At 39.1% G+C, this 18,349-nt stretch overlaps 1 protein-coding gene across 1 annotated transcript in view; it reads right to left on the reverse strand.

Annotated features, from left to right (window-relative positions):
• The window catches only part of MRC1 (mannose receptor C-type 1), a 104,511-nt gene that overhangs the window by 68,906 nt on the left and 17,256 nt on the right, over positions 1–18,349 (reverse strand). Inside the window, exons 3-5 of the mRNA XM_064368391.1 lie at positions 16,021–16,194; positions 9,917–10,081; positions 3,637–3,750 (exon numbers count right to left, since the gene is read on the reverse strand). Of these exons, the coding sequence (XP_064224461.1) occupies positions 3,637–3,750; positions 9,917–10,081; positions 16,021–16,194 (453 nt within the window). The remainder of the gene's footprint in view (positions 1–3,636; positions 3,751–9,916; positions 10,082–16,020; positions 16,195–18,349) is intronic.

An 18,349-nucleotide genomic window follows, 5' to 3' on the forward strand; every position in this document is an offset into this window, starting at 1 on the left:
CATGTTCTTACTTCTAAGTGGGAGCTAAATGTTGGGTACTCATGAACAGAAACTGGGGACTATGAGATGGGGAGGAATTGGGGGGAACAAAGGTTGAAAAACTAACTAGTGGGTACTATGCTCACTACCTGGGTGATAGGGTGTATCATTTATACCCCAAACCTCAGCAGCACGCAATTTACCTAGGTATGTAACCAAGATGTACATGTATCCCTAAATCTAAAATAAAAACAGAAATTATAAAACACAAAGAATACATGATGTTCCAAACCAGCCATGTTAAACATTATTAGGGCTGGGTGCAATGGCTCATGCCTGTAATCTCAGCACTTTGGAAGGCCAAAGCGGGCAGATCACGAGGTCAGGAGTTCGAGACCAGCCTGGCCAACACAGTGAAACCCCGTCTCTACTAAAAATATAAAAATTAGCTGGGCGAGCGAGACTCTGTGTCAAAACAAAAGAAAACCTCATGCGAAATGTATCAATGCCTGTGTTCATCACATTACCAACGTTGACTTTATCTGGTTCTTTAATCAGTTTCCACTAAGAAATGGATTAGGCCTAAGTATTCTTCAATAGGCTGAGTTGAAGGTATTGAGAATTTTAGTTCTGGTAGCACAGCATGTCGCCCTTTTAGCTCTCCCATTAGCTTTTTCTCCTCCATTTATTTTTATTTTTATTTTTGAGACAGTCTCACTCTGTCACTCAGGCTGGTGTGCAGTGGTGCAATCTTGGCTCACTGCAACCTCTGCCTCCTGGGTTCACACGATTCTCCTGCCTCAACCTCCCGAGTACCTGGAATTACAGTTGCCTGCCACCTGCCTGGCTAATCTTTTATATTTTTACTAGAGATGGGGTTAAATATTTGTTGATACTGTGACTAAAATAACAGGATACTGAACTAACGGATAAAGTATCAGCACTAAAAAGAAACTTTCTTTTTTTTTTTTTTTTTTGTAATGTAAGACATTTATTTTGGCTAGTTTTTGCATTTTAACACTGATTTGTGATACAATGGACATTAAACTTCCTTTAAAAAAACAATTTGGTAGCTCTCCCTTTTCTGTCTAGAAAATTCATTCTTTTACAAACTACCCCAAAATCTGGCAGAGTTAAGAGGCAACCAGAGTTAAGTTTCCAACCAATCTATTCTCTCAACCTGAAACGTCCTCTATTTCCAATCAGGATGAAACCTTGACTTGGAAGCTTTCAAGAAACAATAATACATTTTCTAGCTATTAGTTATTAATTAATGTATTAGTAAATCATGTTACACATCTGTTTATCAATACTACCTCTACCAACTTCAAGACATCAATTAGTGGTTTTAATGTTTGCCGTAGTTACTATATATTTGAATTCATACTTGTACATCATTTATGCAAAATATCCTCACTCCAAAAGTGAATATATTTCAATAGATTCATTACTTGGTAATTATTCAATTGAATGCTTGACTGAACAATTTATATGAAACAGATTTCTAATTTCCACAAGATTTCTAATTTGCATTGGAAAAAACGTCTCATACTATTTCACAAGGTGATTTAATCTGCACCCACTTCTTAGGAATTGAGGTTTAATTTTAAAAAGCATTACTTTGCTTTCTTAATCATATTCTACTTCCATTCTTTACTTCACCCAAAGTTAACCTGAAAAATTTCTCCCTGAACTTGTAGAATGTGAGTGGTTAAATATTATAATCATCGCCCCCAAATTGAACAATAAATAAAATGACCCCCAATGTGTATAACAATTTAGTAACACAGAGAAGAATAAATTCTAGTTCCCTAATAAATTTTATTTTCTAATGATTTGATTGAGCCTAACTGGTATTCCCTAATTACATCTGACTGAATGGGGAGACAGACACCTTAAATCTTCACCCATAAAAAAAGGATATTTTATATGTATTCCCTTGCAGTAAGTTTCCCATATTCCAGAAATTTTTACTTCCCATATTCCAGAAAAAAAAATTGAACTGATTATTAGTTGAGACTTGAGTGACAGGCCTGTAACCATCACATGCTGAAGTAATGCTTTGAAACTGGAATTTCATAGTAAAATCTAATGCATTCAAACCAAAATATATTCTCTAAAAATTTTCTCCCATGTTTTAGCATCTATTTGAAATGCTATTTTATCACAGTTTTTCTCTTTTAATACAACAAATTGATATAGAAAATGGAGAGTTTGCTGGGCACAGTGGCTCATGCCTGTAATCCCAGCAATCTGGGAGCCCAAGGCAGGCAGATCACCTGAGCTCAGAAGTTTGAGACTAGCCTGGTCAATGTGGGGAAACCCCATCTCTACAAAAAGTACAAAAATTAGCCGGGCATGGTGGTGCATGCTTGTAATCCCAGCTACCTGGGAGGCTGAGGGACGAGAATCACTTGAGCCAGGGAGGTAGAGGTTGCAGTGAGCCAAGATTGTGCCAATGCACTCCAGCCTGGGCAAAAGAGTGAGACCTTGTCTCAAAAAAAAAAAAAAAAAAAGGAGAGTTTAATTTTTTTCTAAGCCAAATGCAAAAACCACTCAATGGCTTAAAAAAAAAAAAAAGAAGTCTGACTGTCTGAAGAACACCATGTTATAATAGTATGTCCCAAAGGAGAATTGATAAGTAAAGATGTGGCCAATACTCCTTTCCACACCCATTGGCAGACATCACTAATCATTAATTGCACTCTTTCCTAAACAAAATTGGCACTGGGGTGGGATTGAGGGGTGGGGATTGGGCTCCTACCCAATAGAAGGCCTGGAGCAGCTACTAACATCAATTGGTACTGACAAAAAAGATAAAAACTTTGTATCATTTTTTTGGTTTTCTCTGAATAGTTGCTCTCTATGTAAACTTACTTTATATTCTGTTACTTTTATGTTATGACAATGTAAAAATAATTAGTTCACAGCATTTTCTAGCCTCTAAAAAAATTAGAAATCTGTTGTAAGTTTTATCATCCCCAACTCTATTTTTCTACAAACTACAAATTGTCAAGAAACCCTAATGAATTTTTACGCTAGCATGAAATATCATAAGCTGTGACTGAGACAGTATTTTTAATCCAAAGCTATTAAATCAAAAACAGGAAAAGGGAGTGTTAATGTAGATGTTAAAATCATTGTCACAAGGACAGCAATATTGCAAATACCTCATGACTCAAGATACAGTCATAAGAAGTTCTCCAACCCCAAATAATTTCAATCCACTTGTTAAACTTTACAGAGATATTGGCTCATCCTCTCAAGGATGGTAAGAAAGTCAAAGAGCAAGTATACATATACCAACAATGCAGTTAGCATATTTAGTAAATCATGTTTAAGAGTAGCCACAACATCTGCTTTTGAATATACTACCCAACAAATCAGGGATACTCTGAGAATCCTTTAAACAGAGACCTTTATTGACTGGTATGATAATCCTGGCAAACAAATCCTTATCCCAGGAAGCTGGTATAATCTTATAGTTTAGTATATGGAAATCTAGCTGGTAGATTTCAAAGCAAGGTGAAAAGAACTGTATTTGATGAAGTCCCCCAATTCTTCTCTTTGAAATCAACAGGTGAGATAATAAAGTTCTTCATGGCATCTCAATGACTTAAATTTGGATGAATTCAACACAGACAGGTTTAACCCTACCTGGTAACCAGTTCAAATATCGGAATGGACTGCGGTCACTCCACTGCCAGCCACTACTGAAGCTCAGACTGTTAAGTCCAATCCAGAGTCCTGAGGTCAAGGAACTCGTTAATCCTATATTTTTTTAAAAAAAAGCAAAACAAACAAACAAAAAACTGGCATTCAGAAAACAGTTGAAATTAAATTCAGAATTATGTGCTTGAATCAAAATGTAACTGAGGGAAGTAACAATAATCATGGCTACCATGTATCTCCTTCGATTCTCCTAAAAATCTAAGGCAAGTAAAATTATTACCTTCATTGACAGGTGGGGAAACTGAGGCAGAGAGTGATTAGGTAATCTGGTGTTTTTTGTTTTGTTTTGTTTTGTTTTTGCTGAAATCACCAAAAACCAGAGATCTGGTAAGATTTTTAAGGTACCAAGCCAGATCTAATGAGGCTCCAAACCCCATCATCTTGACTATTATCTACTTTCTCAAGGCTAGCGTAAAGGTTTCCTGTGTGAATATGACTAGATATTACCTCAATTGCATATTTCAAAACTGATTCTAAGAATTTGATTTTATGATTTTTCAAAGTCAATTTCTCTTCTTCCTTAAAATGATTAAATACTAATCACTAAATGCGTATGCTAACACCAAGAATGCTTTGCGTAGGCAGTTAAGAAATCAAAATTACAATGTTTCACATTCTGTACGGACTGATATGGATATAATAAAACCAAAAACAATGGGACCTCAGCTTTCCAGGTGGAAACACTCTAACCTATCATCACCCCCTATCTTTTTTAAAACCATAGATGAGAATTCTCTGTGCTGAGTTATTTTAATTGATTAAAAGCAATTAATTAAAATGAAAACTATCCTTTGGCTTTTAAAAACTTTCTTTTAATTTGTTTTTATTTTTTAGAGATGAAATTTCACATGGTATCCAGGTTGCTCCCAAACTCCTGGGCCCAAGTGATCCTCCCACCTCAGTCTCCTGAGTAACTGGGATTACATGTTGCACACCACTATACTCAGCAACCTTTAAAAAAACATTCTTTAGAAGAATTTTCACAAATTCTTTAAAGTTGTACAAACTTGAATAATAATTATCTCTATACTTGAAGAGATGTATTCTACAGAACATGCTCCTAAAAGTAGCATTTTAATACCAGCTATTCCCAAAACCAATTACTCTGGGATTTTAAAAAGCTTAGTTAAGAAAATAAATGTATTTCAGTTTTAAAAATTATAAATAATTTGCTGATTAAAGAAGAATTAAAGTAGATTTTGTCTGAGATTGCGTAACTAAATTACTATGTTTGGCATGATGAGAAATGATAATAGCTCTTTAAGGGATTTATTTATCTTTTTGACATTCTTTATCAGCTCTAAGTACTTCTAAACTTATCCTGTAGAATTGAATTAATTAATACATTTTAAAACAAGGCCTGACATATGGTACATGTCCAATAAAAGTATTATTATCATCATCAATAGCTTCATATTGACAATATGAATTGGTAATAGGGTTGGCAAAAGTTGTAATTTAGAAACAAAATTCAAACTTTGGGTCAGAATATATCTCTTAAAGCAGATGAGTGTTGTCCATAAATATTTTTCTCTAATTTGCTTTTGTAATTATATAAAAGAGCACACCAAAATATTTTAGTATTTCTGCACAAAGGGACAATTCCACATGCTAATTTTTTTGTTGTTTGTTTCAGACAATAACTCAAACAGACAATAACTCAGGAATTTTTTTTGGACAGTTGGGGTCTTGCTGTAGTGTTCAGGCTGGTCTCAAACTCCTGACCTCAAACAATCCTGCTGCCTTCGCCTCCCAAAGCACAGAGATTATAGGTGTGAGCCATTGCGCCCAGCCTCACATGCCCAAGCTGTAACTTTTCTGCATGTATTGTCTGAAATGGCTAATTGTCTGAAATGGTTATAAACCAACTTTTGAACTTAGATGTGATATACGAATGTCCAATATTACACTGGTATTTTTTTCTTTTTGTATTGAGGTCCAATGTGTTTTCCAGGCAGTACCAAAGGAAATTGGTAAAAACAATCAGGGAAACAAGCCAAATTTCACTTCCTATATCTTATTTCAGTTCTGTAAATCCTCATCCTGTCCATATGGAGTCATAAATCTGATTCAGGACTCAGACTCCATAGAATGTCCCAGCATTTTTCAGGGTAGAAACAGAAGGGAAGATGATAAAACAGCTGTGATTGGTGTGCAAATCTGTTGCTGGGGAGAAACATTTCACCTGGCAGATAGTATGAAATCCGTCTGTGATACAGTTACTGGAGCCAGAAAATGTAGACAAAATTAAAGGTTCTCATCAGTGTGCTGGGAACTAGCGATCCCTGGGCATTCTGTGCATGAGACCGGGCAGGGTGAAATGGGAGACAGGGCTGAATTCCAGGTCAGCTATTTTCTGAACAGGAGGCTTTAAGCAAGTTTCCTAACTTCTCCCTCCTAGTCTATTATCTCATCTACACAGCGGGGCTAATAATATTCATTCAGGAGGTTGCTGTGGGCTTTAGAACTAAAGCCCAGAATCTAGCACATGGTAGCTCTTCAGTAATTGTTAGGTAATTTAATACAGAGTCATCAAACCAGGTTCTACATTTTTTAAAAATGATACTGACTCTGGCCGGGCACAGTGGCTCACCCCTGTAATCCCAGCACTCTGGGAGGCTAAGGTGGGCAGATCACCTGAACTCCAGAGATCAAGACCACCCTGGGCAACATGGTGAAACCCTGTCTCTACTAAAATGCAAAACGTTAGCTGGTTGTGGTGGCGCGTGCCTGTAGTCCCAGCTACTCAGGAGGCTGAGGCACAAGAATCACTTGAGCCCTGGTGCCACAGCACTCCAGCCTGGGCGACACAGTGAGACTGTGTCTCACAAAAAAAAAAAAAAAAAAAAAAAAAAAAAAAGATACTGACTTTTCAAAACCTTCACATAAAACTTATTTTAAAAGTCAAATATTTTGTAGGCTGTTTTTTCATTTTAATGGCATATTTTCCAAAACAGAGTGGATCACAATCACACATTCACACCGTTGTTTTCTAGATTCTTCCCCAATATATCTCAATCAACACCGAGTGTCATCCCCTTCTTTCAAATAAACAGTGGGGAGGGGATTTCTTTCCCCTGTTTGTTAAATTCCCTGTGAGACTTTTTCTTGTCCTAATGCCTGATATTTTTGACTTAAAGAAAGGCAGGAAGTACTACAAATCTCATTAGAGATGCCATTCTTATCCAGATGCCAGTGAAAATTTGCTGACTGAAATTCCGGAGGCTTGGATAAGATTCAAGTAAGTATCTGAGGTGAACTTAGCTTCCGAATCTCCTGGGGCTTGTTTGCCGTCCTAATGGACACAAGAATAGCCCTGGCTGATTAGGGAAGCATTTCCTGCAGCCCGAGTCTGATAGCAGAGTCCGAGGACCAGGAAATGAGTCTGTGCTTGGGTGAAGCTGCTGTCCACTCAGATCACTCGCTCCTTCTGTGCCGGTGGGGAGAGTACAGAGTAACCTGTCCCTAGACTTCCTAGAGGCCAGAAAACAAGTGAAGATCTGAAAAGTCAAGGTCACACACCCGACAAACAAATTCAAACACAAAAATCAAAAACACACCAACTGAAACCACTTCAACTCTGATACATTTTCTTTTCTTTCTTTTTTTTTCCTTTTTTTTTTTTTTTCTTGAGATGAGTTTTGCTCTTGTTGCCCAGGCTGGAGTGCAATGGCACAATCTCAGCTCACTATAACCTCTACCTCCCAGGTTCAAGCAATTCTGCCTCAGCCTCCCAAGTAGCTGGGATTACAGGTGCCTGCCACCATGCCCAGCTAATTTTTTGTGTTTTTAGTAGACGGGATTTCACCACATTGACCAGGCTGGTCTCAAACTCCTGACCTCAGTGATACACTCACCTCAGCCTCCCAAAGTGCTGGGATTACAGGCATGAGCCACTGCACCCAGACTACCTCCGATATATTTTCTCTTATGCCTGCAAGTCTGTGCAAATAACCACAGAACTGCCTCAAATCATCTTTTCTATTCCTTCATCATCTACATACATTTACTTTTGTCTATTCTGTACTTTCTCCTCTTCCTCCTTATTTTTGTGTGTGGTGGTCAACAAGAATCACTCCAATGCTTTGTGTTCCACTATTAGAAGGGTCCCAAAGGCCAATGCAAAACAGAGTAATTGAACAGACAGAGGAAGAATCCTATCTCTAAGTTTATGAATGCACACGGTGACGCTATGTTATGTTTCTATCCTCAACCTCCTTAATAATAACTTGTAGGAGAGATGTGTGATGGTTGGTGGTGGGTGTCATCTGAAAATAGCTGGAAAAAGGGAGGTGCTAAGAAATGAGTCAGGTAGGGAGTGTGCTCTTGCCCTTGTATTGATTCACACACATTAGCTCCTTTAGCAGAGGAAGTCACCAAGACACAGGGGCCTCAGGAAATCCCTACAAGCTCCCCCAGTTTCACAGAGCTGGGACCTACACAGTCTGGCTCCGGAATCTTTGCTCTTAGCCCCTCTGCTCTGCTGCCTGGTGTTAGCACCTGGACACAGCAGGCACTAACACGGTGTTTTGTCAGATGTGGTCTCTCAACCATCTGCCCCAGAATCGCCCGGGAGTTTGATAAAAGGCAGATTCCTGAGCCTTGTGTCACACCTACTGATCTAGAATCTTTGGGGTCTCATCCCAGGCATCCTCACTTTAACAGAGTTCCAAGGTGATGAATAAGCCACTTGCCATAGAAGAACCACTGCATTTAGTGTCTTCTGGCCATGAACTGTCTAGTTTTCCCAACAGGATGCTGGATTTCTAAGTATCTTTATTTTGCTTCATGTTCATTTGTCAGTCAGCAAACATTCAGCAAGACTCTTTCTTGGAAGGCTCTGTGTGAATCTCCTTGAGGGAAGAGAGGGCATAGATATTCACAAGATATTCCCCATTTTCAACTATTTGCCCCTCTGATGCAATCTCCACACAGCCTTCAGTTTGCTTTCTATGCAGGACTTCCTGTAATTGGTACCAATTCATCGGTCTGTTTTCTTGTTTACATCTGTTTTTTCCCATTGGACTTTTAGCTGTATGTGGACAAGACAGGGTCAGCTTGGATGTCCCCAGGATCTAGCACAAAGCCTGGCACATGGGTACCAGATATCTTGTAAATGAATGAATGAACGAGTAAATAAATAATAACAAATTAATATATTTATATTGTCAAGGAAGAAGGACATATATGTAAGTATTATATTAATAAAAGTGGTAATAAGCAAATAAGAGAAATGCAGATGGAAATAGACTTGCATTTCAGCTGTATACAACTGTGAGAATTCCAGGCAAAAGAAACAACATTGGAAAAGGTGCGAAGGTGACAATGGATGAGGAAAAACAAGGAACCCAAGACTTCTCTTTTGTCGGGACTGCAAAATGCAAGACCAGGAACAGTACAGATGTTGGACAGATGGCAAAATGTATTTTGTTAATTATTTGATGGGAAATGAGAAGTCATAGGAGCAGAGATATATTAATATTAATCTAGCACCGTGTCCAGAGAAACTGGAGGGAGGAGATTTTGGAGGCAGCAAATCGGGGATGCTTTTGCTCCCACAACTAATTTCTGGTCCTAATCTCTCTGTTTCCCCAAGTGTGTATTTTAGAAGCTAAAACAGATTCTGTCTTTTCAAGCAAACTTTAGCTCTTTTATCTTCACAATCCGATAAGAACAGATGTTTAAAAAACAAATACATTGTGGAAAGGGTATCAATAAAACTTGAAAACCAGTAGAGCCTGGGAGTTCAAGAGACAGGAGGCAAAAATAACTCCAGGGTTTCAGAGCAGCCCTCGACTTGTCCCTGCTGGTGGTAGCAGTGTTTCGATTTATCATTTTTGACCTCTGTGATGCTAATGAAAGACCTGTGGCTTCAGGTGAGACCTGAATGATGGATACTTGACCAGCACCATTCCATTGCCTTGTGTCCAAGAATGACATCACTAATCGATTGTGGCATCTTTTCCTGTGATCCCAGAATCCTTCTTAGCACTGGCTCTAAAGACTGTTAGAACCAATAGTTGGCTCAGGAGATGAGAGCTATTTGCCATCCCTGGTGTCATTTTCAGAGTATAGATTTGTCATATCATCTGCATAAACTGTTTAAGAACTGCTTCTGTCAATAAACACTTGTGCTGTTGACGTCTAAGTCAAATTATATAAAAATAAAGCAGTCGTGATTTGATGACGTTTCTTTTCACATTACCTGTGAGGTATGTTTGCTCATGTATCTCTGTGATGCTCAGAAGCTCGGCGCTCTGTTGTTGGCAGCTCTTCCTCGCCTGGTGCCACGTTAAAGCGGATTGGGAGTTTATCTGGTAGGAAATGCTGGTCAGCGGGTCTTTATTCCATAGGCTTTCACTGCCCTCAACTGTGAAAGAAATCAGATGGGATTTGGTACATTATGCATAGAAAGTACTTGCAGTGAATAGTATTGTTTAAACCAGCCTAAGGGCATTTTTGACTGAAGCACTGTCTTTCTTTCCTTTTTTTCCACTTTTACTTTTTCTTCTTCTTCTTTCTGATACAGGGTCTCGCTCTGTTGCCCACGCTGGAGTGCAGTGCAGTGATTTTGGCTCACTGTACCCGCCAGCTCCTGGGGTTAAGCAATCTTCCCACCTCAGTTTCCCAAGTAGCTGAGACTACAGGCATATGCCACCATGCCTGGCTAATTTTTTTTTAAGTTTTGTAGAAATGAGGTCTCTCTATATTGCCCAGGCTAGTCTAAAACTCCTGTTCTCAAGTCATTCTCCTGCCTCGGCTTCCCAAAGTGCTGAGATTACAGATGTGAGCCACCATGTCCGGACCGTTGTACTTGTTTTCTGTTGCTGTTGTTTTGTTTGGTTTTTTGTTTTTGTTGTTTTTGAGACAAAATCTCGTCCTGTTGCCAGGCTGGAGTGCAATGGTGCAATCTCAGCTCACTGCAACCTCCACCTCCCAGGTTCAACTAATTCTCCTGCCTCGGCCTCCTGAGTAGCTGGGACTATAGGCACCCACCACCAGACCCAGCTAATTTCTGTATCTTTAGTAGAGACGAGGTGTCACCATATTGGCCAGGCTGGTCTCGAACTCCTGACCTTATGATCCGCCTGCCTTGGCTTCCCAAATTGCTGTGATTACAGACGTGAGCCATGGTGCCCGGCCTGTTTTACTTGTTTTTAAGATGGCTTTGAGATTTTCTTTACTCCTGAAATGAAGTAAGAGGTGGGGGATGAGCTTTCAAAGGATCAGCTACATCCAGTCTCTTCCACGTGCCTAAAGAAAGGCAGGCAGGCATCATCTCCCTTTTGAGATCTTTGAGTTGGAAAGTGAGACGAATATAAAGACAGTAGACCTTGGATACTACAGAAGGTGGGAGGGTGGAAGGAGGATGAGGACTGAAAAAATATCTGTTGTGTACAATGTTCACAGTTCAGGTAATAGGTACACTAAAAGCCCAGACTTTGCCATGATGTAATATATGAATGCAAGACATTTGCATGTATACCCCCTAAACATATAAAAATTTAAAAAAGAACAGAGATACCAGCCCAACCTCCTTGATCTACAAAAATAAGGCAGGAGAAGCATAGAAAATAAAAATACATCTTCTCAGCACGTAGATATTTTGCCTTTGCCTGTACATTTTAGTCTGGCCTTTCTGGAAACATAAGGTGTCAGCAGGGAAGGTCACAAACTCCTGCAGACAAAGTGGCCTGAGCCTGCACCTGAGGTCTTATCACTCACTGGACACTTGACTTCAAATGCTGCTTGTAACTTTTTCATTCCTCAGAGTAAAAAAATCACAAGCGAATTTCTTTCTTTGCTATTTTACGATTCCTAATAAATTCCATAAACCTGGATGTACTCTATAAATGGCCAATCATATATAGATAAATATTATTGATAGCATTTCACATTTAAGAGGTTTGGGAAGCTAGTCAACAAATGAAATATTTTTGCATGCTTCATGTAGTGAATAATATTTCTTTTTCTTTTCTTTTTTTTTTTTTTTGAGATGGAGTTTCACTCTTGTTGCCCAGGCTGGAGTGCAATGGCACCATCTCAACTCACCGCAACCTACTTCTCCCAGATTCAAGGGATTCTCCTGCCTCAGCCTCCCGAGTAGCTGGGATTACAGGCATGCGCCACCATGCCTGGATAACCTTGTATTTTTAGTGGAGATGGGGTTTCTCCACGTTAGTCAGTCTGGTCTCAAACTCTCAACCTCAGGTGATCTACCCACCTTGGACCTCCTAAAGTGCTGGGATTACAGGCGTGAGCCACTGTGCCTGGCCGGCCTCTTTTTTATTTTTAATAATATAAAATCCTACTTATACAAGTCATGTGAAGTAATAATCTTTTCATTTATTTGCGAGGATAAAAGGAAGTATCATATAACTTCTCTGAAAGTTTTCTGAGAAATACTCAATTTGCTAAGAAATTAGGCAATTTTCCACAAGCACATAGCCTACGCTGTTGTCTCTGTATCTAATTGCACTTTATATCTGATGAGGAAGTGATCACAGATCTTTTTGTCAAATGCAAACCACACACCATGATATGAAACTTGTGGTCCCATGACATATCGAAGAGGAAGAAAACATATCAAACTTTGATTCAGGCAACAACGTAGAAATTTTTAAGATGTTTTAATTACAAAATCATTATATGTTTATATAAAAATAAATTCGAATCAGCAATGCTAAATTTAAATTATAATGATCTGAGGTCTTGCTGGTTTCATGTTTATGTCAGCAAGACCATTCAAATGAGACTAATTTGGGGTTTAATTGAAGATAGAGATGTTTTAAGCAACTCGTTTTAGAAATGTGCAGGACAGTTTTGTTTATGATATAGTAGAAAATGCCAGGTGCGGTGGCTCACACCTATAATCCCAGCACTACTAGAGGCCAAGGTGGGGGGATTATGAGGTCAGAAGTTCAAGACCAGCCTAACCAACATGGACCAACATGGTGAAACCCCATCTCTACTAAAAATACACCAAAAAAAATAGCCAGACGTGGTGATGCATGCCTGCAATCCCAGCTATTCAGGAGGCTGAGGCAGGAGAATCACTTGAACTAGGCAGGCAGAGGTTGCAGTGACCCATGATCACCCCACTGCACTCCAGCCTGGGAGACAGAGCAAGACTCTGTCTGAAAAAAAAAAAAATATATATATATATATATATATATATTAGAAAATGTGAGGTATAAAAAAGGGGGTAATTTTCTTTACATGGGAAGGGAGGAAAGTGACACAAATGACATAAGAAGGAAATACAATTGACCTTTCACTTAAAGAAAGTAGATTTTAAACTAAGGGATTTAAACATATTTCTCAATGAATGTATGGGTTTGCTGATTGCATACCATCTCCCCAAAGAATCAAATTCCCACAGTAAACCAACACACCTGATGTTAGAAGCTAAAGTTGCTACAGAGAATTGAGACAACCAGGACTTTTCCTTTTCCTGTTCTCATGTACTTGAAAATAAATATCTACATGGAAGGAAAGGATTACAATAAACAATGCAACAGACAATAAGAGCATCTATTAAGTGTTACTAGGTCAATAACTGGTCCCTCATCCTCCTGTACAAAACCTGCCAGTTTTAAGGCTGATGTAAAATAAAATGTCCAGCTGGGCATGGTGGCTCACACCTGTAATCCCAGCACTTTGAGAGGCCGAGGTGGGTGGATCATTTGAGGTCAGGAGTTCGATACCAGCCTGGACAACATGGTAAAACTCCGTCTCTACTAAAAATACAAAAATTAGGTGGGCATGGTAGCACATTCCTGTAATCCCAGCTACTAGGGAGGCTGAGGCAGGAGAATCATTTGGAGCTTGGGAGGCGGAGGTTGCAGTGAGCCAATATCATGCCAATGCACTCCAGTCTGGGCAAGCAAGTGAAACCCTGTCTCGAAAACAAATAAATAAATAAAATAGCATGCTCTTCTGAAAGGAACACAAAATGAAACAGATTGGAAGACTATAAAGCTGTTTAAGAAAGACATTAAATGTGTAAAATGTGCTTTAAAATTTTAATGCACATTGAAATCAAACAATTATTTTCTATAATTATTTTACAGTTAACAGGAAAAATTACATAATTTGACAGTGAAGGCGTAAAATACAAGTAATAAGACTAAAAAATTATTCCACCAAACAAACTCAGGATGCATCTCCAACACACATCCAAGGATCTCCAAGTTTGAGTTTTCTTTGTAATTAGTAACTTACCATTTGTCCCCCACATTTCATTCATGAAATCACACATTCATCTAACTCCTTTGTCAATTTCACTTATGTGGAGGATGCTATAGTTGGACCCCTGAAATATATACCCTTAAGAAACTCCATGAAACAGATTAAGAAAATATCATTTCTATTAAGTAAAGGAGAAAGACACTTTCAATTGCTTGACAATCAAGTATTGCTTTATCTTAGAAAAAATTGCTCAATATGTTTCAGACAAAAATATTTCTAATACAAAAATTCAATATCTACAAACCTTGAATACAAATCAAATGTCTTTCTAAAGATTGACATAAAAGAAGCAAATAGAACTACCTTAGTTAAGACTGAGAGAGCAGCGTCTCTATGAACAGAAAAGCTGTGAGTTTTGTGAGTATTCATTCAGAACAGAGACTGCACTCTGAAGACAATTACAATAGTATATGGAGCTCAGAAATTAAATGTACTTTTCATGGGATGATTAGGGATTACAAATCCAGAGAGATCAAGAAGGACAATTATTAGAATTCTGGCTTTCATTTGTCAAACTCAGATATTTTTGTTAGTTATTCTGTTTTACAATAATGCTTGAAATAGTGTGATTACATGTGGATTTGTGGTCTGGAAAGTCGAGTTGTGATTCTATTGTGACTCGGGCGGTTTCACAATCATCCCAGACCATATCAGATGCCCTTTGCTCCACCCAGTCCCTTTGCAGAGCAGCAGGGGAAAGAGTTCTAGGTGATCCAGAAAACAAGAGCTGCTCTGATCTGATCTAAAGGAGCAGGTGAGAGGTTGGGAAGGGTGGAGCAAGCGTAGGAATAGGGTGTCTGGTGACTGGGAACGTGAAGCAAAGAGGAACGTTTCCTTTTCCTCTTTCCTCAACCCCAGCTCTGTCTCCCAACCTGATGCCCTCCTCCACCCAACCTAAAATTTGCTTTACTGTTTGCTTCCAGATTTTTCAGCGTGGAAGAACACCAGGAATTCACCTGTTCTGCTGCTTTCCCACTAAGATAACGTAATACTTATTTTGCATTTTTGCAATAAAACTTGAATTTTCATTTTAAGAAACCTTCAAACATATAAATTACTCATTTCCATTGATTTCTAGGTGTGTGAAGCTAAATGGCACTCTTTAATGTAAACTTAAGAAGCGTATCATGACTATAATTTTCACTGTGAAGAACGCTTTTCATAATATTGACACAAAATTCAGGACGCTCACGTCTTGCTCCATCAAACCACATGCTTGTAGCTTCCTTTTAATTCTGTTTCTGATCAATGGTTTCATAAAGATAAGGCATTTCAGAGAGGAAGGAATAATAGTATGCCTACCTACTCCAGTGTTAAGTATGTATTATTTTGTATACAGGATAACTTTCCCTGAATAACTGATAGTTGGTAAAAATAAAGAGGTTGACCAGGCATGGTGGCTCACGCCTGTAATCCCAGCAGTCTGGGAGGCCGAGGCAGGTGGATCACGAGGTCAGGAGATTGAGACCATTCTGGCCAACATGGTGAAACCACGTCTCTACTAAAAATACAAAAAACAGCCAGGTGTGGTGGCACATTCCTATAGTCGCAGGTACTCAACAGGCTGAAGCAGGAGAATCACCTGAACCCAGGAGGTGGAGGTGGCAGTGAGCTGAGATAGTGCCACTGTGCTCCAGCCTGGCAACAAAGTGAGACGCAGACTCAAAAACTAAATTAATTAATTACTTAAAAAAAAAATAAAGAGGTCATTTGATGGAAGGAACATTGGCACCACAGGGATGCAGTCTAATCCTCTTAGCATGATCTCAAGGAATGTTGAGATGGTAGTGGTGAGCCTAGTCTTGCTGGCAAGATCAAGATACACATACAAAGCCCAGGGTAGAAAGTCCAAGCTCTGTATTTTAGCCTTCAGCCAATATAGATCATTTCTCCATTGAAAAATGGAGACGATGACCTCTGTAAAGGGCTATCATAGGTACAATGAGATCATAAATGTGAAATAACTTTAGGGAAAAATGATCTAGATAAATTCAAGGTCTTTCACTGCATTATCAGACTAAATATGCCCAACTGTTCTTGGTGATACACAGTACTTACATTTCAATGGACAATATCCATAGAGCTTGTCTGTGTCATAGTCAGTAGTGGTTCCACACCAGAGCCATCCATCTGACCGCCCAGCACTCGTGCAATCTGCGTACCACTTGTTTTCAAACTTGAATGGAAATGCGCAGTTTGCTCCATTGGCGTTGCCCCGTAGCGTATACATGGCTGGAGAAACATAGTGACTTGAACTCGGAATGTGAGTGGCATTTCTGAACACTGACTTTCCAGTAAGAAGCCTACTGAAGGAATTGTTTGGTGCACCCACAGAGAGATTTTTTTTCTTTTTGGTTATTTTTTTCCCTCTCCTGCTACCGTAGCCTTTTGCTGGGTGCACACAGCAGTCTGTACTTAGCAAATAACTCTTAGCACCACTGCATTTCCACTCTGTTTTGGAACATTTTCAAATGGTACTCATTTGTTAAGTTGTACCATTTGGAAATGTTCCAATGGTACAATTCGAAGTGGTACTAACAACAGTGAAAAGTGAAACGGTACTAGTTAAAGTGGTACTAACAACTCATAGTACCACTTTATCTTCCGCTGTCTTTTCCTCCTTCCTCTATTGACACCACCTTTAACTTCTGCATTTCCTCCGAAACAAAGAGGTTGTTCTTTCTCTTGATTGGAATCATGGAACTATAGAATCTCTAGATTAAAAATAACCTTAAAGCTGTGTAGCTCAAACACACAGTCAATACTTAAATCCCCTCCAACCACTTCTCGTCAAGTCAGCCTTCTATGAGTATCTCAACAACCAAAAGGAAGGATAGACATTTTGGCACTGTTCTCTAATCTACATCATAAAAAGAAACCACTCAAAACTGTTAGATACCATCTGCAATCGAGGTTTTTCTTTTCAACAAGTGAAGGCCAACAGATTAAGTGGGAAGCTCTGGGTTCAGCTAGAAATGTTAATCGAAACAAATATAGAATCATTGTTAATTATGGTTTGGCTTAAGTCAAAAAGGTTAAAGAAGCTCATCTCTCCACTAAGAACCAAACAATGCACATAGCTACATCGTGGAGTATGGCTCAAGTCTCCATCTTTGTAGAAATAACAACCTTTTACATTAAAGCATTTGACCTCTTGATATTTGATTTGGCCAATTGATATTCAGAAGTTATCCTAGGTAGGAATTCTTTATCACGTTTTGTAGATTCCATGACTTGAAAAAGTTCTTAGCTGGGTGCAGCGGCTCACGCCTGTAATTAACCTAGTTTTTAAAAACTTTAAAATGCTATTCTAGCTTTAGTTCCACTAAGTTATGGGAATGGTCTCTGAGTCATATATTTTGTAAGGAACAAGCTGTATTCAGGACTAATTGCGCCATTCTTAGTCACAGGGATAACTATTTCTTCGTACAAAGGAAACCAGTTAAGACCACCTTGGGGTTAGTTGTACTGTTCATCATTAGCCAATAAATTTTCAGTGCTGGCGATTTATGGATCCCAATGAGATATAGCTTTATTTACTTATGTTATTTTTGAGACAGGATCTCACTCTGTCACACAGGCTACAGTAGGTGGTGCAATTATGGCTTACCGTAGCCTCAATCACCTGGGCTCAAGTAACCCTCCCACCTCAGCCTCCTGAGTACCTGGGCTACAGGTGCACACCGCAGTGCCAAGCTTATGTTTAAATTTTGTTTAGGTCTCACTATGTTGCCCAACCTGGTCTTGAACTCCTGAAATCAAGCAATCCTCTCGCCTTAGCCTCCCAAGTGCTGGGATTATAGGCGTGAGCTACCACACCTGCCAGCTTTATTAACTAACTCTATCTAATAATGACTGAGCCATTCTATACACTCAACACTGATAAGACCAAAAGAACCCCAACTACCTCACTGACACGTCATGTAATTGCAGTCAGTTTACTCTTCTTGCAGTCTGAACTTCCAAACAACCATCAAATCCATCTAAGTCTACAATTCTCATTCTTCTTCTGAAATAATTCCTATTTTTCAAACAGTTCCACCATTCCACCCCTTCCCCCAAGTGCTCATCAGAGATAAAGAGACCCTACAATACATGCCCTGGACACTGTCTTCAGTTCTAACGTGTCTTCCCAATCTCATGGTCACTCTGAGGAGCTAGAACCTCTGACCGGATTATCTTAAGTGCTGGGAGATCTTTGGAGAGTATGCAAAACCTACTCAATGGATCCTATGCCGCGGAATCACCCAGGTCTTCATGGAAATCATTGAATAGATTCCTGGGCTTTTCCTCGATCTGTATATTCAGAATCTAGTAGAAGGAGGAGCTCAGGATCTGCATTTTTAACAAACTTTCCAAGTGATTCTTAAACATATTAAAGTTTGAG

The sequence above is a fragment of the Aotus nancymaae genome, unplaced genomic scaffold (assembly GCF_030222135.1).
Source record: "Aotus nancymaae isolate 86718 unplaced genomic scaffold, 86718_ANA_hifiasm-v0.15.2.pri h1tg000077l, whole genome shotgun sequence".
Classification (NCBI taxonomy): Eukaryota; Metazoa; Chordata; class Mammalia; order Primates; family Aotidae; genus Aotus; species Aotus nancymaae.